The 22853-nt window shown below is 45.4% G+C and overlaps 1 protein-coding gene across 1 annotated transcript; it reads left to right on the forward strand.

Moving 5' to 3' along the window:
• Positions 1-1083: 1083 nt before the first annotated feature.
• capn7 (calpain 7) lies at positions 1084-18737 on the forward strand. Its single transcript, XM_083917564.1, has 21 exons — positions 1084-1342; positions 2338-2446; positions 3313-3470; positions 3580-3647; positions 3808-4041; positions 5179-5265; positions 5728-5854; positions 6121-6206; positions 6547-6640; positions 7311-7457; positions 8672-8778; positions 8973-9093; positions 9477-9621; positions 9932-10031; positions 10124-10259; positions 10358-10433; positions 10952-11097; positions 12806-12868; positions 12956-13086; positions 14154-14246; positions 15764-18737. Exons 1-21 carry the CDS (start codon positions 1241-1243, stop codon positions 15906-15908), a joined length of 2475 nt encoding a protein of 824 aa, XP_083773690.1. The 5' UTR covers positions 1084-1240; the 3' UTR covers positions 15909-18737.
• The last annotated feature ends 4116 nt before the right edge of the window (positions 18738-22853 follow it).

The following is a 22853-nucleotide window of genomic DNA, read 5'->3' on the forward strand; positions in this document are numbered from 1 at the left end:
ACTTCACACTTTCAATATTGTTGAACATGAGGTTTTCATGTTGGACGGTACACTTTACATAATTAAACGGACAATAACAAAAAGCTCAATTTCACTGGATTTTAAAGTGAATTAAAAAAATATTATTATAAGTAACATTATTCAAATAAACTCGCAGGAAAAATCTTTAAAGAAAATCGTGTTTTTTTAAAAATTATTATTATTATTATTATTATCATTATTATTTTATTGGCTATTATTGAAGTTTATTAATCACTATTCTACTTTTTTAAATTATCATTTATTTGTGTTTTTATCAAATGTATGTTCTTATTTCCCTGACAGGTGAAATCTTTAAAGAAAAATCTTGTTTATTATTATTCTTATTATTCTTCTTCTTCTTCTTATTATTATTATTATTATATACAGTATTTTGAAGTGTATTAATCCCTATCCCATTTAAAAAATATATTATTTATTTGTGTCTTTATTAAATGTATGTTCTTATTTCCCTGCAGTTGAAATCATTAAAGAAAAATCTTGTTTATTATTATTATTATTATTATTATTATTATTATTATTATTATATACAATATTTTGAAGTGTATTAATCCCTATCCCATTTAAAAAATATATTATTTATATGTGTTTTTATTAAATGTATGTTCTTATTTCCCTGCAGTTGAAATCTTTAAAGAAAAATCATGTTTATTATCATTATTATTATTATTATAACTATCATTTTATACTATTGAATTTAATTAACCATTTTGAATCACTTTTTCCAAAAAAATATTATTATTTATTTGTGTATTTATTAAATGTATATTTAAATATTCACACAATATTTTGAGGTTTAATGTCGCTTCTTGAAATCTTCTTTGTTGTGTTTTCGTTGTTTTTTTAAATAAAGATTTAAAGAAAAAAAAACGTGTCTCCCGGAAACAACCCGGATGTTTTGGTGTCCGCTAGCTTAGCATCCGCCTGTCAGAAGACACAACACAACTTCAGCTAGCTCGTTTGAACCCCTGGATTAACGACGTTTGTCAGTGTTTACTTTTATGTGATTGGACCGAGTTGATGAAACGAACCGGGTTCCGAGTTAAAGACGAACTTTTGGGTAATTTGGTGAATTACGTTAGCTAGCGGTTAGCCGTTAGTTAGCGGTTAGCTGGCGGTTAGCTGTTAGTAAGCGGTTAGCCGTTAGTAAGCGGTTAGCTGTTAGCTAGCGGTTAGCCGTTAGCTGTCAGCTGTCAGCGTCATGGACTGCACGGTGCTGGAGCTCGACGCTGTGACATTCGCCAAAACAGCTGTCACCCATGACCAGAGTGGCAAATACAACGAGGCTGTGTTTTATTATAAGGTACGTGGCTATTTACATGCTAACGCGACAGGGTTAAATGGCTGCTACCTGTTAGCACTTAGCTCATGTTAGATGTAAACATTCCCTTTCACTTTCACACTGATGAACAGTTTTGGCAAATGACAGGAACATTTAATCTGTAATAAAGCTCTGAGACGTTCACTGACCACCAGTTAATGTGTGTTTTTATTACCACCCGCTGCAAACTGTCACTTTATCTCTTACATCCTCCTTTTCACGACTTTTGTTCCGCATATACATTTATTATATGGCTATTTACATTAGGTTTTGTTCAATTACTTTCCACCACACACACACACACACACACACACACACACACACACACACACACACACACAGACAGACAGACAGACAGACAGACACGCACACATAATTTTATTTTATTTATGCTATGTTGTACCCCTATAGTTTAGCTTTTACGTTATGATGTGTATTACATTACAGGTTTCTTCAATTTTCAATTACTTTCCACCATAGACACACACAGACACACACAGACACACACACACACACACACACACACACACACACACACACACACTAAGACACACACAGACACACACACACACACACGTAATTTTATTTTATATATGCTATATTGTACCCCTATAGTTTAACTTCTACATTATGTTGTGTATTAAATTACAGGTTTTGTCAATTTTCAATTACTTTCCACCATACACACACACACACACACACACACACACACACACACAGAGACAGACACACAGAGACAGACAGACAGACAGACACACACACACACACACAGACCCCTTGCAGACCCCTGGTCTAGTCTGATATTGACTCGATTCTCATCTTTCACTCGTGTGACTTTCCCTCGTACACATATTTAATGAGAATTGTTCGAGGGAGCCTGAGATGTAGGACGTTTCTCTGTAACTGTTGTGTGCGAAATGTGAAGGTTGATGACTTGAGACCTAAAACTGCGTCGTCTGGGTTGTGTTTCCCTGCAGGAGGCCGCCCAGGCCCTGATCTACGCTGGCATGGCCGGGTCCAAACTTGAGGGAATCCAGGAGAAGGTGAATGAATACTTGGATCGAGTCCAAGCGCTCCACAACGCCGGTAAGCTCACCTGGTGAAAGACTCCACCGTGTCATTGAGCTAGTTTTCATCACCATAGTGGAACGAACAGAAACTGGAGGTTCAGTGTTTTGTTCAAGGGCACTTCAACAGGAGACCTATGGATAAAACCCTGCACAGATTCTCTAGTTTAACAGTATATTTAGTTTCTGTCGGGGCGGCTGGGGGCTGAGTGGTTAGAGCGGTGGCCCCATGTAAACAGGCTGTAGGTCCTTGAGGCAGCGGCCGCGGGTTTGACTCCGACCTGTGGCCCTTTGCTACGTCTCCCCCTCTCTCTCTCACCCCATTTCCTGTCTGTCCTTTATAATAAAGGCTTGGAAAACTGCCCAAAAATACTCTTTAAAAAGTTTCTGCCAGCCGTTCCTGAAGTTATTCTAACCTGATCTAAAGTCAGAGAGTTTTGTTCAGGACTGTGGCTGAATGTTCCCTAAGGACACACTTTCTGACTCCTTTTTTCCATGACTCTCCTCGCACCATGGGTGTGTACGTGTGGGTGTAACCGCAGAGACTGTGGGAGTGTCCTGTTTTGGTTGACAGCCAGTGGATGACGTTTAGTGCTGTGTGTAGCTGTTAAGTCATGTTACATTCAGATTTAAAGGTCCAGTATTTTTTATCTTTGCTGTATTTGACAAATCACGACGGGGGAAATAGAAAAAACAAAGCAAAAAGACCCGAACAAGAACAAACAACATGGTACACCCAAGACCAGATCAAGTACTGCCGCCCTGGACTGAACCTGAGCCTCTGAACATCAGAGTTATGGCAACAATATCAGCAGTCAGAGAGCTGAACATGGTATTTCTTGGCAAAATGACCTAACCGATCCTTCCCTTGACTTCTGACTCCAGTCCAAGCCCAGAAGACCGACCCGCTGAAGTCCCGTCAGCAGGTGGACCTGGAGCGTGCCCACTTCCTGGTCACCCAGGCCTTTGAGGAAGACGAGAAGGGGAATGATGATGAAGCCATTGAACTGTACACTCAGGCTGTGGAACTGTGCATAAACGCGGTAGGTCTCTCTCTCTCTCTGTCACTGTCTGTCATCGCTCTCTAACTTTACTCCCTCACACGACCCCTGCTTGCCTCCACATGTGTTTCTCCTTCTGTGTTTGCAACAGTCCAACGAGACGTCGGAGCAGGCGCTGCAGACCAAGCTGAAGCAGCTGGCACGTCAAGCTTTAGACAGGTAAATGTGTCTTCTCATTGTCCACTGAACAAAGCTGCTCTGTGTCTCAGCTGTGCCGTGGCTCCATCCCCTCCCTTCAATTAAAGTGTTGTTATAATTGTATTTGTGCATTTTTTTTTAATCCAGATTCAATTAAACCCCTGTTATACTCTTTTATCAGGGCGGAGGGTCTTAAAGAATCCCAGTCCAGATCAACGCCAACTCAGGACAGGACGGGGCCCCTCGGAGCCAAGGCAAGCAGCAGTGCCGGTTCTGGAGGACCGGTGCGCCAGTTCTTCCCCCTCGGGCCAGACTTCAGCCTCCATGACCGACAACAACCCCAGCCGGTCCGGGCGGTCCAGTCCAGCGAGTCCACGGGTCAGCGCTACACGTCTGAGGAGATCGAGGTGCTCAGGTGAGACGGCCGGTGGGACCTGTCCGACTTTAGAGGGATTCACACAGATCCTGGTAGACCTGGAAAACTACTTAGGTCGCACTCCCACTGTGCCTCCGTCCCGTGCCCCGTGCTTTAGGGTCCTTGTCCCCCCCTCCAGGCCCGTTTGTACTCACACTACCTGGGCCTCGGAGAATGCTTCTTGCTGCCTATACGTCATCACGCCGTAACACGTCACACGCATTGATGACGTCATGGCGATGCGTGGCTTTGTTTCCAGATCTTTCCGTAGACCTCGGAGTTTTTGTGCGTCTTGTCGACTGTTTTTGAATCTTTTCATCGACCAAATCTGCAGTAAACACTCCACCTCCGCATCACACCAACGTGAACCTTTCACCGCCATTGTTTGAAATGTCCGCGCATGGTCCCTCCTTCTTTTTTCTATGTAAAGAATGAAATTTTATGAATGCGGTCACACAAGAACAAGCTAAATGTGAAAATACGTGGACTCATGCCATGGGAAAGGTGACATTAAATATAAAAGATCCAGAAACAAAGTGACCTGATTTCTGAAAAGTGAAAATCTAGATTTATGTCATTGGAAATGTATTTAAATAAGAGGGAATTCTGTTAAATGTTTTTAAAAATCCTGTAAAATCTAAAAAAGGTGCAAAAGACGTCTGGAGAAATGTTTAAAAATGGTTCACTCTGGCGCCATCTGGTGGTCGTGTGATGGTCACTACACTCCCACAGAAAGAAAGTTCATTCAAAGACTGAAATAGTTTCTTTTTTCTAATCGCAGCACGCCGCACTGACTAAAACTGAATGATCTGGAACAAAAGCAAAGCAGAAACATTATTCAGTTCAAGAAGATGTACAAAAGCCTTATTCTCCAGAGGTATAAGAAGGAGGAAGAAGGGCTAGGAGTGTGTGTGTGTGTGTGTGTACCTTACATACACACACTGATGAGTAGCAGATATTCTTCCTCCTGCTCCTTTTCAGGCATTTAAGATTTGTGAGAAATGGATTCATGTAGGTCTATCATTCATTTCACTTAATATTAATTTTATTTATCTTATTCATACATGTTTGAAATAATAAGGTAAAAAAGAACTTGCGCTGCTCTGCTGCACTTACCCTGTCCTTCTTCATTTGCAGGAGTACGTCTACAATCAACGGCATAGCCTACGTGCCCTTCATGAGCGTGGACCTGAGGGAGCGATTCGCCTTCCCCGTCCCTTTCTCGTGAGTTGGCTTTTTATTATCGTAAGGATGAACCCTGGGCGCCTCCCTAGGGAGGTGTTCCAGGCACGTCCAGCTGGGAGGAGGCCTCGGGGAAGACCCAGGACCAGGTGGAGAGATTAGATCTCCACACTGGCCTGGGAACGCCTCAGGATCCCCCAGTTAGAGCTGGTTAATGTGGCCCGGGAAAGGGAAGTTTGGGGTCCCCTGCTGGAGCTGCTGCCCCCGCGACCCGACCCCGGATAAGAGGCTGAAGATGAGATGAGCTGTAACAAAAGCATCATCTTCACATTTTCAATTTCTCCTAGGCGCGGTACGGTTGCACTCACACTGGTCAAAGGAACTAGACTTTACCCGTGAAACGTGCTCGGGCACGGTACGGATGGACAGTGTGAGTGCGCCCTAAAATGCAGTTTGATGTGACAAACAAACAGTCTGCTTTGTTTTCGTTATTCTTCTCTCCAGGGACAAAACCGGGAAACTGGCGCTGTCGCCCAAACAGAAAGCCATCTTCTCCCGCTGGGTCCGACCTGACGAGATCTGCAATAACCCCACCATGATCATGTCCGTGTCCAGCTTCAGCATCAAACAGGTCAGCCGCACGCTCGTCTCGGGATGCTGCTGAACGATATGCTGAGTAGTTTACACACTGACATGACCGTTGTTTGACGCTAAAATCAGGGTAGAATATATTACAATAGGGATGTCACCAAATGAGATTTAGATTTAGAACATTTCACGGTTTTCACGATTACTAATCAGTGAATTTATAATTGGACACTATGGAAGGAGAAAGACACAAACGTTCTTTTGGTCCTGCACATAAAACCTGGCCGCGCACTTTCTCCTTTTGTGCAGACGGTGGTGTCCGACTGTTCGTTTGTGGCTTCTCTCGCCATCAGCGCGGCCTACGAGCGGCGCTACAACAAGAAACTCATCACCAGGTACTGTATGTAGTCTCCGTGTTCTCACCTGGTATTGCTTTTTAAAGACTGACACATGTCGTCTACATATGCTGTGTTGAAGGGCCAGAGTTTTGTGCTGTTGTTCAGCATCTTTAAATTTGACACATTTCAGACAAATAAAACAAATAACATTCAGGTTTTAAAACCACGTATTCTTGGAAACAGTATATTGTCCACTATTGTCATCGAAGCCACTGTCTACCTGCTGCTTCTGTCCAAGCAGAGGCTAATGTGGATTAGCACATGCATATTGAAAAACTTAGATAAGATTAAACTTTGAGACGGTACGTAATTGTGTGTGTGTTCTTGTATGTTACAGCGTCATCTACCCTCAGAACCGACGAGGGGAACCAGAGTACAACCCCTGTGGGAAATACATGGTCAAGCTTCACATCAACGGAGTTCCCAGGAAGGTAAAAGAGAAATCACCACAGCCTGTTCACCTGTGGACATAAAGCACAGAAGAATATATACATTTATATTCATATATATATATATATATATATATATATGAATATAAATATAGCCCTTTGTAAATGCACATCCACACATTTTGGAGACAAAAGGTACTGACGGAGAAGATGATTCCAAATAGTTTTCACAGATTTATTGTTGAATTCACGTTCGGATTTATCTGAAATTTTACAGAAATTTCAGCTGTAATGGAAGAACAGTAGCATGCATTCACACATTGATAATCACAGGCTCTCAGGGCGCACTCCCACTGTTCAACCGTACCGTGCCCAAACAGGTTTTACGGCTTAGGCCTAGTTCCTTTGACCAGAGTGAGTGCAACTGTACCGTGTCTAGGAGCGGCACGCTTGCCGTCCACGGCCCGTTTGGGAGAGGTGGGCTTTAGTAAAGCACGTTTGCACGTGTACGAACACGAGCGTGCGCACGTGTACGAGCACGAGGCCTATGGCGGCGCTGAGGTCATTTCCTGTGCGCCTGTTGGGACATAGAAAAAAGAAGGAGGGACCATGCACGGACATTTAAAACAATGGCCGAGAGTGTGAGTGCGTCCTCAGTCATGTTTTTGTCCTCACTCATCTGAACGACCCGCCTCCGTCTCCCCTGCTGCAGGTGATCATAGACGACTTCCTGCCGGTGGATCGTAACGGAGAGCTGCTGTGCTCGTACTCCAGCAACAGGAACGAGCTCTGGGTCTCCCTGATAGAGAAGGCCTACATGAAGGTGATGGGAGGCTACGACTTCCCCGGCTCCAACTCGGTGAGTGAAGGTGGAGAAACCAGGAGATGCAACCATTTTTTTTATTAAAAAATATTTCACCTGCTCAGAATCCAGCACTAGAAGACTCAGATAAATATGATGTAAGTAAAAAGCTGAAGCAGAGATTTGCACAGAATGAGGAGCAATCTTTTTAGAGTTGAAGGTTTTATTTGTATTTTTAAAGGTTTTATCCAGAGAATCATTCGTGTACCCCTTTATGCAGGGTTAGACAGGCTTGGCAAGTCTGCATGTTGTAATAAAACACTTTCAGGTAGGGGTGCTAATTTAGATTTTTTATTTTTTGTCAACCCTTCATTAATTACCTGATCATTAAACATTTAACCGACACTCAGGCAGAGTCCAGGTTCACCAGTCCAGGAGGCTCAGACAAACTTTCACTGCTGGCATCTGCTGACTTGTACCACAAATTGGATGTTGAAATGTTCTTTTTTCAGCATCCAAGGAAGAATTAAATGACGAACATCTGCAATAGTCCTGCTATTAAATGTGAAATCAGCAGATTATGCTTTTGAAGGATTTAAAGAAATCTAATTTTGACTCGGAGAAATTAAGTTGTAGATATCCTGAAATACAGTTTCTCCTGATATGAATGTTGGATTGTTTTAGATTAGTATTCTGACTTTTGAGAATACAATCTTGGCGAGGAGAAATGCTTTTATAGATATCTAAAATGTAATAACAGATAAGAGTGTGGATCAAATGTTAAAGCCTCATCGATGCAGTGGCACGTGTCAAGTGTGAATTTATGATGTTTTCACTCATCATATCGTGCATCTACCACTAATCAGAAGGTCGGTAGTTTGATCCCTGGTTGCTGCAGTCTACAAGTGTCCTTGTGCAAGATACTGAACCCCAAATTGCTCCTAATGGCTGTGAGAACGTGTGTGTAAATGGTAAATGGACTTGTACTTATATATATATATATACTTTCTAGTCTTCTGACTAGTCTTCACAGTGTTTGTCACATTCACCCGTTCACACTGACATTCACACAGATGGCAGTGGACATCTACAGACCATCTAATCTGATCTAACCATTCACACCACATTCACACACCCATGCGCAGCACGGGGAGCAATTCGGGGTTCAGTGTCCAGCCCAAGTAAAGCGCTCTGAGTGGTAACCAAGACTCTAACAGCGCTGTTTAAACGTAGTCCATTTCCCATTCACCGTATTTTTTCTGTGTTTACAGAACATCGATCTGCACGCGCTCACCGGCTGGATCCCCGAACGCATCGCTATGCACTCAGACAATCAGTCGTTCAGCAAGGATGACACTTTCCGTATGCTCTACCAGAGGTGAGCGACGCGCAACGGGGAAAAAGGTTATTCCCTGGTTTAAGAGAAACTCTTCACCTTCTTTTTTTCTTTTTTTTTCTTCACACTTCCTCTCACTGCATCTGTCTTTTTGTGTTTTTCCCCTTTTCTTTCCCTCTGTAAACGTGACTCAATCCCTCCTTTTCTCTTCTCTTCTTCTTTCTCCCTGTGGATAGGTTTCACAGAGGTGACGTCCTCATCACCACGGCAACAGGGGTGATGACAGAGGAAGAAGGGGAGAGATGGGGTTTGGTGCCGACACACGCCTACGCTGTTCTTGACATCAGGGATCACAAGGTTAGTATAATTTAGGGCGCACTCCCACTGTGCCTCCGTACCGTGCCCCAGCACGTTTCACGGCTAAAGTCTAGTTCGTTTGACCAGTGTGAGTGCAACCGTACCGCGCCTCGGAGCGGCACGCTTGCCGGCCACGGCCCGTTTGGGAGAGGTGGGCTTTTGTAAAGCACTTTTGCACATGTATGAGCACGAGTGTGCGCACGTGTACGAGCACGAGGCCTACGGCGGTTCTGAGGTCATTTCCTGTGCGCCTGTTGGGACGTAGAAAAAAGAAGGAGGGACCATGCGCGGACATTTCAAACAATGGCGGTGAAATCAGAGGGAACATGGAAAACTTTACGCGCAGCGTCCGGTATGATGGTGTGTTGTTGTTGTTGTTGTAGGGAATGCGTTTCCTGCAGCTGAAGAACCCGTGGAGTCATCTGCGGTGGAAGGGCCGCTACAGCGAGCGTGACGAGAAGAACTGGACGCCAGAACTCCTCAAGTACCTCAACTTTGACCCCAAAACAGCACAAAAGTTTGATAATGGTACTCCCCATATTTTTATCCCTAAATGCAATACAAATACAAACTGCTTAACACGCAAGAAGCACTCTTTTTTATTTTTGTTTAGTTTGAAATTGGCCTTAAATATCGTTCCAGGTGGCATTAAAAGTGAGCTGTAGGAACCCTGGTGTTCTCATTTAGTTTAATCTGTTGCTCATTGTGACAAACCGCCTCGAACGGTGGACATTCAAACCCCAAATACATCAGTACTGTTTGAAATGTGAGCGCTGGGGCGTCACAGTCGCACCATATACCAATCATATCGCATGTTTCCCTCTGTGTTGCTCTCCAGGTGTTTTCTGGATCGCATGGGAGGACCTGTGTCAGTACTATGATGTCATCTACCTGAGCTGGACCCCCGCCCTGTTCAAAGAGTCGTCCTGTATTCACAGGTGTGCGTGCGTGCGTGTGTTGACTGTATTGTTATTGTTTTGATCAGAGTATAAATGCTGAGTGCTCCTGTGCGTGTGTGTGCCGTCTGCAGTAGCTGGGATGGGAAGCAGGGCCCCGTGAAGGACGTCTACAGTCTGGCCAACAATCCCCAGTACAAGCTGGAGGTCCAGTGTCCGACAGGGGGGGCAGCTGTGTGGGTGCTGCTCACCAGACACATCACGGACAAGGTAGAGCTGCAGAGCCGGGACTCGTATGTTCAAACCTAAATACCTGTGATGCTATGATGTGAAGCTTCACTTTTATATGTTTGTTTGTTTGTTTCCAGGATGATTTTGCACAAAACCGAGAGTTTATAACTCTTGTTGTTTACAAGACGGAAGGGAAGAAGGTTTACTACCCAGGTGAGGTTCAGATCGACTGTATTCCGCATGTCTTCTTTTTCCATTTTGAGAGTTAAAGTTCGTTCTATGGTGAGGACGTCCTCTTACCTCATCTTAGCGGACAGTTTCTGTACTCCAGCCTTCCTCAGAGCTGCTGTTTTCTTCTGGGTATGATGTGTTTTATGAAAACAGGCCCAAAATAAGGAGGCGTGAGGGCATCACCATGAACAGGGACGAGGGGGCATACTTGCTCCCACACACCTGGGACACTATTCTCTGCGAGCGGCACCAGGGCGAGGAACGGACACAATAACAACGGGTTGGGAAACTTCAAAGTAAAGTATCCCGACGCGGTCAGCTGTTTTCATAAAACACGTCATACCCAAGAGGAAGACAGCAGGGTTGCACTCACACTGGTACGGATGGACAGTGTGAGTGCGCCCTTAATTCTAAATCAGCAAGTTAGGACCTACTCTGACTACAGACAAGTTAGTTCTATGGTAAGGATGCTCTGCTCGCCTCCCCGTCTCCCTCCACAGCCGACCCTCCTCCGTACATCGACGGCATCCGTATCAACAGCCCGCACTACCTGACCAAGATGAAGCTGACCAGCGCAGGAACACACACCTTCACCCTGGTGGTGTCCCAGTACGAGAAGCAGAACACCATCAACTACACACTGCGGGTGAGAAAGACCTTCTTATAAACTTTCAGTTTTTGTTAATTTGGGTAAATGTAACAGAATCAGCTTCATTGGCCAAGTAAGTTTTTAAGTGTTTAACTTTTACTCTCGATGTACGTGCACAGAAAAAGACACAACAACTATATTGAAGATGTGCGGATCGACTCTGACGCCATTTGAATCTGTATCCATCCTGTAATCCACCCGGCACCCACCCAAACAAATTATTCACACGCTGCTATATATTAATTAGGGTTGAGGTCTGACTCTGAAGGAGCCAGGACGCACTCACACTGTCCACCCGTACCGTGCCCAAGCACGTTTCAGGGGTAAAGTCTGGTTCCTTTGACCAGTGTGAGTGAGGTCATTTCCTGTGCGCCTGTTGGGACGTAGAAAAAAGAAGGAGGGACCATGCGCGGACATTTAAAACAATGGCGGCGAAAGGTTCACGTTGGTGTGATGCGGAGGTGGAGTGTTTACTGCAGATTTGGTCGATGAAAAGATTCAAAAACAGTCCACTAACCCTCTCTCCACTAACGCTCTCTTCCTCTCTCCCCCCTCTCTCCACTAACGCTCTCTTCCTCTCTCCCCCCTCTCTCCACTAACCCTCTCACCCTCTCTCCACTAACGCTCTCTTCCTCTCTCCCCCCTCTCTCCACTAACCCTCTCACCCTCTCTCCACTAACGCTCTCTTCCTCTCTCCCCCCTCTCTCCACTAACCCTCTCTCCCTCTCTCCACTAACCCTCTATCTCTCTCTCTCCCTCTCTCCGCTAACGCTCTCTTCCTCTCTCCCCCCTCTCTCCACTAACCCTCTATCTCTCTCTCTCCCTCTCTCCACTAACCCTCTCTCCCTCTCTCCCTCTCTGCCCCTCACTCCACTAACCCTCTCTCCCTCTCTCCCTCTCTCTCCAATAACTCTCTCCCCCTCTCTCCACTAACCCTCTCTCTCTCTCTCTCCCTCTCTGCCCCTCTCTCCACTAACCCTCTCTCTCTCTCTCTCCCTCTCTGCCCCTCACTCCACTAACCCTTTCTCCCTCTCTCCCCCTCTCTCAACTAACCCTCTCTCTCCCCCTCTTTCTCTCTCCCCCTCTCTCCACTAACCGTCTCTCTCCCTCTCTCTCTCTCTCCCTCTCTCTCCACTAACCGTCTCTCTCCCCCTCTCTCTCTCCCTCTCTCTCTCTCTCCCCCTCTCTCCACTAACCCTCTCCCCCTCTCTCCCCCTCTCTCTCCACTAACCCTCTCTCTCTCTATCTCTCTCTCTCCCTCTCCCCCCCCTCACTAACCCCCTCCTCTCAGATCAGCGCTTCTCTCTGAAAATCGTCTCTTGTTCGCTGAGTTTCCAGCGGAGATCAAAGCAGGAACTGTGATTTATTTCCTGATGTTTTTCTCACCGGAGCAGCGCTGAAATCAAACATCTATTCTCTGAGCTCATAGTCCTGAATACATTAACTGAGATATCCACCATCTGTCTTACAACTGAGCCAATAACAAAGAAACGTCATGAGTTGCTGCATAGGTTGTTTCTGTTGTTTCTTGAATCCCGCAGCTTTTGTCCCAGGACGTTTGGCTGTTCATATTTATATTTCTGTATGTTTGTTGTTTCCTTTCTGGGTTGTAAAAGTGGAATTACACCCAACAGCTCTCTTCTGTTTAAACCCTGTCGTCCTTCTGTCCGAGGAGCTCACGTTCAGGCTGCGTTTCTCTCCGCAGGTATACTCCGGATGCAAATTCTCTTTCTCCAAGATCCCAAATCCCTTCACTCAATCCAAAAGGGTACGTTCTCCACACACTCACTGTACAGGTAACTAAGACACGCATGATGTGTTTATTCAGTCACTGTGTTGTTTGACACGTCTCCAGATCAACGGACAGTGGAAGGGTCCCAGCGCTGGAGGCTGTGGGAACTACAAGGATTCATACAAACACAACCCCATCTATCAGATCAACATGGAGCGGCCGGGACCGCTGCTCGTGGAGCTCCGAGGATCCAGGTCAGACTCATGAGACCAGGGACTGACTGACAGATAGATCAGGAAATTAAAAGAAATATGTCGCATTTACAAATCGTGGCCCTAACTGGACACATCCACACAGTTTCTTGTATTATCCATTGCTCCATTTCTGGGCGATCGCCACCAAAGTAGAATTCATTTACACACTTCCAGTGTTTCCTCTACCGTTATATAAGGGGGGCACCCTGCCGCCCCAAGGGCACCCCCCACCCCCCTTGAAAGTCAAGTCAATTTTATTGAATTGCCTTTTCTGAATAGTGTCAGATCCCAACAGGAGTCATTTAAGGATCCCTGTCCTATAGAAGAGCTCTGTCCTTCCAACACTGTTGAAACAGGGACGCTAACGTTGATAGCAGAACAAGTCAGTGACTGTCCTGCAGCAGGAAGAGGAAAGAGGCGGTAAATGGCAGCAAAACACAGTAAAATTTAAAAACAATTACATACTCAACGCACTAATAGTCGAATATTTGCATCCAGCCATAATCATTTCTCGTTTTTACTCAAAACAGGAGATTGAGTTACATAAAGTTTGATAAATGTAGGATTGAATACCTTTCAAGTGCACAATAAAGGTATTGTGTGTGCGTGCGTGCGTGTGCGCGTGTGTGTGTGTGTGTGTGTCATTTATAATTCATCAACTCCTCATGATCACCGCAGCAACGACTGTGAAGAACTGTTTATGCACAAATCACTCAGGACGCTGTTCTGACTGTTTACACGTGATGTAGTGTCAGATATCAGACCCTGTAACTGTGCGTGCGTGCGTGTGTGTGTGCGTGTGCGTGTGCGTGTGCGCGTGCGCGTGTGTGCGTGTGTGTGCGTGTGCGTGCGTGTGTGTGTGTGTGTGTGTGTGTGTGTGTGTGTGTGTGTGTGTGTGTGTGTGTGTGTGTGTGTGTGTGTGTGTGTGTGTGTGTGTGTGTGTGTGTGTGTGTGTGTGTGTGTGTGTGTGTGTGTGTGTGTGTGTGTGTGTGTGTGTGTGTGTGTGTGTGTGTGTGTGTGTGTGTGTGTGTGTGTGTGTGTGTGTGTGTGTGTGTGTGCGTGTGCAGGCAGTACAGTGTTGGTTTTGAGATGGTGACGGTGTCGACGGTCGGGGATCCCGGCCCGGCCGCCTTCCAGAAAAAGAGCAGCGGAGATTACAGGTACGAACCTAAACTGTGGAGCCGAACACAGATTAGACTTCAGTCGAGAACAACAGTAAAATGTTCTTTATTATTCAAGCAGGTCAGTTATTTCAACAGCCACTGTGTTCTCACTGTCACACATTAAGACTATGGTAGAACAATGTATTATAAAAATAGAAAGGTCTACAAGAAGGAGTCAGCAGAGTCTCACAGCTGTCGAGGGGAATTTAGTGAATCAAGGTTTGACACACTCGTCACAGAGTTCAGAGATTCACCATACCAAAATTACAATACCTTTAACAGAACTTCCCGTCTTATAACAAGGCTGACAACACTTACACGCCCAGTCGGGTCTTTCCAATACACACTCAGCACATTTACAATCAGTGGCGTCTACTTTGTGTGCAGACGTCATCGTGCTCTAATACACTTCTACTGTTCTCCAAACAGAATGTGTTTATCAGGCGTCTGTCCCCGTCACACGGTGACCTCGGCCTGTTTTTCACTTTCTCAATCATGTTTTCTTCCACACAACATGTTTTGTTTATCAGCACGCATTGAAAACTTAGGGGCCGTCCATATGAACGCATGTATTTTTGAAAGCGTGTGTTTCTCTGCACGCTTCGTCCTTTCGTCCACACGTCACCGCAGCTGTTGCTCCTGAAACCAGAGTTTTTTGTAACAAGAGTCCAGGGTGAACTTTTTGGACAAGTCCAGTTTCAGCCGACACGTGTGGACAGGAAAACCGAGGTAAAACGCATTTCTTTGTTGACATTGTTTGACGTCAAACTGTGCGACGGTAAACAGTCAGTTGTGTCCATGGAGACGTGTGGAGCGCTCTAGACGTGAGCAGCTGACGGAGTCGCTGCTGCTACTTAGCAACTGCCCAGCACTTTGTGTGTGTCTCATACAACAACTACCACATTTTCTTCTAGTATGAATGTTTCCAGCCTTGTGATTGGCTGAAATGGCCTTCCTGTTAGGAGTGCTATCACCACCTACTGCTTTGACATGTGTATGTCATTGTTTGAGGGAGATTTTGCGGTTTCACATGGACAGATTTTTTTTTTTTTTAACCGGGGGCTAAAAAAGTTCGGCTTCAAAAATACCCGTGTTCCTGTGGACGAGGCCTAAATGAGTAAAACCAAAGGAAGCATCAGGCATTTGAAAGATGACAACATTAGTTCCATATTCATCCATAATGAGAGAGTTAACTCCTCCAGTAACCCTGCCCCTTCTCACTCCAAGCAGGGTTCCTACACAGTGTGCTTTTGAGAGGAGCCCGTAGTAAACAGAGAATCAATTTAGACCTTCGTCAAAAAGTCAAGTATATGTGTTTATAATATCTCATGCAGTCAGTGAGCTCTACAGACACACATCAGCAACAGTTTCTGACTGTTATTGTGACCATGTCCACAGGAATGCTCTCTTCATATACCTTATTCTCTGTGTCAGCCTCCTAATTTAACAACAACATGCAGTTTTTATCTGCACGTTGAGTCCTGTAGCGTCTCAAAGTCTCTCTCTGTTTCCAGGTGCGGCTTCTGCTACATGGAGGCGGATCACGTCCCGGCAGGCCTCTACAACGTCATCCCCACCACCTTCCTGCCCAAACAGGAAGGACCCTTCTTCTTGGACTTTGCAAGCACCTCTTCCCTCAAGGTCTCCCAGCTCCAATGAAGACGGAGCTGGAGCGAGGACGAGGGACAGGGGGGGACTGGGGGAGAGAGAGGTACTTTCAAGGGTGAATCATGGGATGACGCCGAAACCGTACTTTGGATGTGATGACAGCCACGATAAAACACACAGACAGCAGAATGTGTCGCAGCCTGGTCCGCGGCGTCTCTCGCTGAAACCTGGGGAGACTGTCGGCGACAATGGAGTTAATCGGAATAAATTATTAGTAAGGAATCATGAAGAGGAGCTTCAGTACGGCATTAAACCGTTCAACAGTCGAGGCATTTTGGGACTGAATCAAAGTCACTTTCATCCACAATTACACGGACTAACGAACAGTGACAGGGAGCTGCTGTGCCTCCTTTTGCCATAGCAACAGAGATCCATGGATCAGACGGTTCAATCTGATGGATCTCATGAGATGACGGTGATCGTCAGACCACATGTACCAGGGTGGAACACCTGAGAAGAGCTGTAACACGTGGTGTCACGGCTGCCTGAGAGCAACAGATTTTTTTCAGGTCAAAAACAACAAAAAAGAATCATCTAGAAACCAGAAAGCTCAAATTTAGGGTCTAAAAACTCTTAACAGTTGCCAGGTTGCCATTGGTAACCATTTTGAGAGATTGGCTGGATGTCAACCACCTGTTAACAGCAAAACGTGCACCCCCCCCCCTAAAGAAACACATTTTTAATATTAACTGATCCAGTGATCTTTAAATATTGTTGTTACAGTGGTGTAGTGGTTAGCACTGTCGCCGCACAACAAGAGGGTTCCTGGTTCGAATCCCAGCTGGGGCCCTTCTCTGTGGAGTTAGCATGTTGTCCCTGTGTCTGCGTGGGTTTTCTCCGGGTTCTCCGGTTTCCTCCCACAGTCCAAAGATGTGCAGGTGTTCGGTTCATTGATGACTCTAAATCACCCGTAGGTGTGAATGGTTGTCTGTCTCTGTTCGTCTCTATGTGCTCTGTGATAGACTGGCGTCCTGTCCAGGGTGGACCCCGCCTCACGCCCGATGTCAGCAGGGATCGGCTCCAGCCCCCCGCGACCCCGACAGGGACAAGAGGCTGAAGATGAATGAATGATGAATGTTACAGTCAGAAGCAGATAACTGCACGTGTCAAAGCTGCGTGTGTGCGTCGGTGTGTTGACTCGTGTGCGCACATGCATCTATTTATAGACGATGGCAAAGCAGATAAAAGTTGTTGGACTGATGTGAAGAGGAGCAAATAAGGAACAGTTTCATTGATTCATCGTTTCGTCTGTGAAATATCAGACAATAACGAGAAGTAGTCCAAGATAAAGTTCAAACTGATGTGTTTTAAATGTCCTGTTTTGTCCAAAATCCAAAGATCTTTAGTTTAAAACGACCTAAAACTGAGAAAAGCAGGAAACCTCCATGTTTCTCATCTTCAGCCTCTTATCTGGGGTCGGGTCTCGGGGGCAGCAGCTCCAGCAGGGGACCCCAAACTTCCCTTTCCCGGGCCACATTAACCAGCTCTAACTGGGGGATCCTGAGGCGTTCCCAGGCCAGTGTGGAGATCTAATCTCTCCACCTGGTCCTAACCCGTCAACATCACAAACAAACGTGCAAATTGATTTAACTGACAAAGACGTTTGTACATTTTTATGTCACGTGTCAAAGCTGTAACTAAACAGTGTCTTAAATATTCAAAATCTAAGGTGACTAAAAATGATGTCAGCCTGGCAAACACTGTTAAAAGTCAGCGTTGAGCTCTGGTTTAAAAAACCAAGGAGCAGAGTGAAGCAGGATTCAACATCACCTGATGCTTGAGATGCTCACTACTGCAAAACAACCTGAGAAGAAGAAGTTGCTCGATACAGGCAGCCGTGACACCGAACCCTCTTTGGTTATTGCTTTCACCTCATCAGTCAAAGGGTCTGGAGCCAAAATAGTCAAAGACTGCGGTGGAAGAGGACGGCTGGTGTCCTTAAATGACTGTGGAGGTTGTTTATTTGAATTCTCAGGAGCCGTGCAGCCGCGCAGCAGCACCACAGGGACTGATGCAGCACGGCAGCAGTCGAATGATGTCTCTTCGTGTGTTGTCTGTGGATGTGACGGCTGAGTGGTGGAGTATCACAGGCCTCACGTCAGCAGTGTGTGGTGTATCTGTGTGTGTGTCTGTGTGTGTGTGTGTAAATATTTGTCCCCAACAACCGTTGACAGGTAGACGTGCATTTAATGCCAAGTACACATCCTCTGTTTACTTTTTTCTGCATACACTGCACTTTTGTTTCTTTTTGTCAGACATGTTATACGGAAATGAACATGTCACTCGCTCGTCCGACCATCACCTTGTTTCCTCGCCTTGTTTTCAGTGTGGGAACTTTACCCATCGGCAGTCTGTCATGTCCAAACGCTGCTGCTCATCTCTGCTACGCTAGCAAAGCTCTGCAGCCGCGACGCAGCTTCCATGGCAACGCCGTCTGGTGCAGGCGTGGCGATGCTGCGGTGGACTTTGCTGAAGGAGGTCCACTCAGCCTATCTCACACTTACGGCACAAAATCATCCCGTGGTCTTTATCGGCACGTACATACATCAAATAAAGCACCGAGACTTTTTTTGTGTATGAGCTATTAACGGGGAAATCCGGGGGAGTCGCTAACAGCTCGGGGCAGCACGGTGAAGGCATTCAAAGGTCTTTTTTAACCACTAATGCTGCTCATGATAAAACCAAACCTCTGCAGCAGCATGAGAAGAGTCCCTACACACACAACAAAGCAGCAACAGCGTAGTTAGTGAAGCCAGAGTTTATTAAAAGAGTGTTTTAAAGACTTACCTACTGGCCCCTGTACCTGCTCCTCTCATAGTAAAGTCCATTACAGTGGAAGGAGCCCATTGGTGCTTTGTTGTGTGTGTAGGGACTCTTCTCATGCTGCTGCAGAGGTTTGCTGTTATTTTCAGCAGCATTAGTGGTTAAAAAAGACCTTTGAATGCCTTCACTGTACTGCCCCGAGCTAATCACTGTTAGCCACGTCCTTTGCTTGGCTCTGTTCTGCGGCTCCTGTGGTGACGGGCGGTAACTGCAGGTGCAGCGTCACCTGGTGTTGAGTTTCCCCAGGAATGACACACGACTCATAATGCTGCAAACGAAGGGCTTCCATCAGTGGGCCAGAGGCTCAATCAGCAGTCTGGGAGTAGAAAGTGACTTCTTTAAAGTAATAATGTGAGTCTGTGTTGAACAGTCCTGGGAAATATCACAAGCGGCGATGGTGGAGAGGGTGGGCGGGGCTAACTCGTGCAGGGGCGTGCTGGTTATTTCGGTCTCTTGTAGCTTTGCACGTAAAGTGGTGAAGTGTAAAGGAGTGGATGTATCAATTAGCTGCCAACTCTAATCAGATACACTATAAATCTCCGTTTTGGGTTATTTTTAAGTCCAAATTCTCTGATTTCAGCTTCTTAAATGTGAATATTTTGCGTTTTCTTTCCTCCTCTACGACGATAAACTCAATATATTCTTCAGCTCTGGGCAAAACGAGGCATTTGAGGGCGTTAATCTTGGGCCTTTGGGAAACTCCGATCCACACTTTTCACCATTTTCTGACGTTTTATGGACGAAACAACTGATAATATATAGACTATAATCAAGAAACTGCTCGACAGATTAATCGAAGATGAAAATAATCGATAGTTGCAGTGAAGTCAAAGTGAGAGCCAAAAAAAAACCCACCTGCAATTAACGCTTCTCGCCGTGTGCTGCCAAAGAGAACCGAGCGTAGGTCGTCCCTTTGTGTGACCTGGAGTTTTTATTTGATTCTTGTCGAACGATTGTAGTTTTCAGAGTCACACAGCGACTCCTGTGCGATGCCTTTATGATGCAAATGTTTACGTGAAGGGTCGAAAGTGAAGTGAGTCTGAGTGCAGCGCGTCACGCGGGGCGGTGGTAGTGTTGAGGCGACTCTGGATGTCCACACGCGCACGCACGCACACACGCACGCATCCTTTCTGTATTTAAGCTGCTGTGGTGACGTTAAAGCCAAACACGCTGCAACCACTGAACCGGTTTTAAAGATGTCGCTCACAGAGACGCAGAGTTTCATCTCCACTTCGCTCGTTTTGTCCGAACAACAGTGCAAAACAAAAACAATATGACATTTACAGTGAAGTATAAAACACAGAAAAGCAGCAAATAATCACATTTCTGAGCCTGGACGCATCGACGTGTGTGCGCTTTGTTTGATTATTGATAATTAAACGCTTTAGCACTTATTGTTTATTAGTTTCCACTGCGCTGTCGCTCTCGTTTCAGTGCAGACGGCGTTTAACGGCGTCCTGAATGTGGACAATGATACAAAAACATCTTCACAATAAACTCCATTAAATTATTATAATAATATTCAGTGATGTTCACCACGAGCTTTGGCTTCACTTTACAACCATTCAGTTTATTTAAGAGGTTTTTTAACCATCGACACATGTGCGAAGAAAACCTGGTGCACATTTTTATGTTCACTCGTGATTTTCACTCATAATAACTTTTAATAACGCAAAATAAAGCGGTGCTGACTGTAAACCAACTATAAATGCTGGTTTGCTCAGAGTTGATACAGCTTTAAACATCCAGTGCCAAGTATTTCTGTCAAATATCTACTTTTGGATTCATGACGATGACTCATTATTGTAATGAACGCCTGTTTCCATGTTCACTTGTGTATTTTTTAATTGGCAACAAGCCGACTGATGTAAACGTGCAGCGGGACAATCGTGCAGAAGTCTGTTGTGATGCGTGAGGACGTGATGTTTGCTGAACTTGCACTAAATGTTGGGTGAGACTGACGCGTTCAAACGCTGAATACAGAACATGAGACCTGCTTCTGCCTCTGCTCCTTTGATTTTATTTATTTGGTTATGTGGGATGGGCAACGGGAGGGGCTTTTATTTTGAAAGAGCTTGCGACAATCATTCGATTTTGTACATTTTGAAAAAACAAAAACAAAGCAAACAAAGGCTAATAATAATTTTGCAAATTTACATCATCTCATCTCATCTTCAGCCTCTGATCCGGGGTCGGGTCTCAGGGGCAGCAGCTTTAGCAGGGGACCCCAAACTTCCCTTTCCCGGGCCACATTAACCAGCTCTAACTGGGGGATCCTGAGGCGTTCCCAGGCCAGTGTGGAGATCTAATCTCTCCACCTGGTCCTGGGTCTTCCCCGAGGCCTCCTCCCAGCTGGACGTGCCTGGAACACCTCCCTAGGGAGGCGCCCAGGGTTCATCCTTACCAGATGATCCTGAACCACCTCAACTGAACTAAATGATAAACGTGCGCTGCATTGATTCAGTTCTGTTTACTTTGTAATAATTCTGAACACTCGTGGACCAAAGAAATTATAAAATACTGTTACAGGATTTAGAGCAATGATCCAAAACGTGCAACACTTTATTTTTCTAATCTTTATTTTAACCTGGTGTTTTAATCCGTACACAGCCAGACACTTAAAGAGCCTCTTCACCTGTCAAACAAAGTGTGTCTGCCTTCAACACACACTTGTAAAATAATAAAATAACCTTTTATTAGTGTCTGCCAACGCACACCAGGATAGTCCAGAGCCACCTGTTCACTAAATGAATAGGTGTAATTATGGAGTGCAGGTAATATGTGGCGTGCACACTAGGCCTTTGTTTGACACGTTGACAGAGCAGCAGCTGCGTTCACAGTCGCCCTGGTGAACAGGTTGGACCGCCCCGAGGAGCCTGTTAGACGTGCACATGGATGTAAACAGTCGGTGCACTTCCTGGTTGGCATCCTGTTTGGGGTGAGGAATGTGTGCGCGAGTCATGTGTGAGCGAGTCATGCGGCACGACGTCGCACAGCTCTCTATCAGCATCGACTCCGACAAATAAAAGCACACAACACATTATTTTCCGTACATTTATTTCAGACAACGGAGAAAAAAACGAGACGATCGATTCAATGAAACATGATTAACTGTGAATTCATAATGTTTTAAACAGGAAACAAAGAGCAATAAACACACATTTACACACGTCATCAGAATATCTATCAGGCGTTTGACTTGTTTTAATCTTGACTGCGAAACACACCGGGGTGTGTGTGTGTGTGTGTGTGTGTGTGTGTGTGTGTGTGTGTGTGTGTGTGTGTGTGTGTGTGTGTGTGTGTGTGTGTGTGTGTGTGTGTGTGTGTGTGTGTGTGTGTGTGTGTGTGTGTGTGTGTGTGTGTGTGTGTGTGTGTGTGTGTGTGTGTGTGTGTGTGTGTGTGTGTGTGTGTCCACCTGTGAATAGTTAGAGGGAGTGGTCACCACAGTCACCTAGCCGCCGTGGTGCTAATCTACACTTTATTTGCATAAGGTGTGTGTGTGTGTGTGTGTGTGTGGTGAGCACACACAGCTGCCGTTAACGTCCATCGCTTTGAGACACATTAGATGCATCAGGTTTCACTTAGAGGGATCGATTATTTTGGGAATTGCGCTTAGTCTTCTCGTCCGGGTCACGGCAAGAAAGCAAAATGACACCACACATGCATGTACTGTAAATATGAAGCTAGCACCTGTTAGCTTAGCATTACGAACCGAAGCAGGGTGGAGCCACACGCCTTTGGTCGTAGTTTGGAGTCGTGTTGTCTCAGTTGAGAAAGAGTCTGGAACAAAACCCTCTTATTTTTGACAATCGATTCATTGTTAAAGGATTTTTTTCATACAAAAATGTCAAAAAATGCTGTTTTTCAGCCTCAAATATGGAGATTTCCTGCTTTTCTTTATTTTAAATCATATTAAACTGAATATGTTTGAGTTTTGGAGCGACAGCCAACACCAACGACGATTCATCAAGAAAGTAATCGGCATATTGCTCCGTAGTAAAGATATGTATAAGTTGTGGCGCTACTTTAGACAGAGCTAAGTTAGCCGTTTCCCTCACTTCCAGTGTTTATGCTAAGCTAACTGGCTGCAGCTTCATATTTAGCGTCTCCGCT

This window comes from Echiichthys vipera, assembly GCF_963691815.1.
Source record: "Echiichthys vipera genome assembly, chromosome: 8".
Classification (NCBI taxonomy): domain Eukaryota; kingdom Metazoa; phylum Chordata; class Actinopteri; order Perciformes; family Trachinidae; genus Echiichthys; species Echiichthys vipera.

What these genes read in the sequence shown, in the direction of transcription:
- capn7 (XM_083917564.1), top strand. Translation starts at nt 1,241, where the DNA reads ATGGACTGCACGGTGCTGGAGCTCGACGCTGTGACATTCGCCAAAACA. An exon ending in TGGAACTGTGCATAAACGCG is followed by an intron (nt 3,471 to 3,579) that starts GTAGGTCTCTCT and finishes TGTTTGCAACAG; the next exon opens with TCCAACGAGACGTCGGAGCA. An exon ending in GCCTTCCCCGTCCCTTTCTC is followed by an intron (nt 5,266 to 5,727) that starts GTGAGTTGGCTT and finishes TCTTCTCTCCAG; the next exon opens with GGACAAAACCGGGAAACTGG.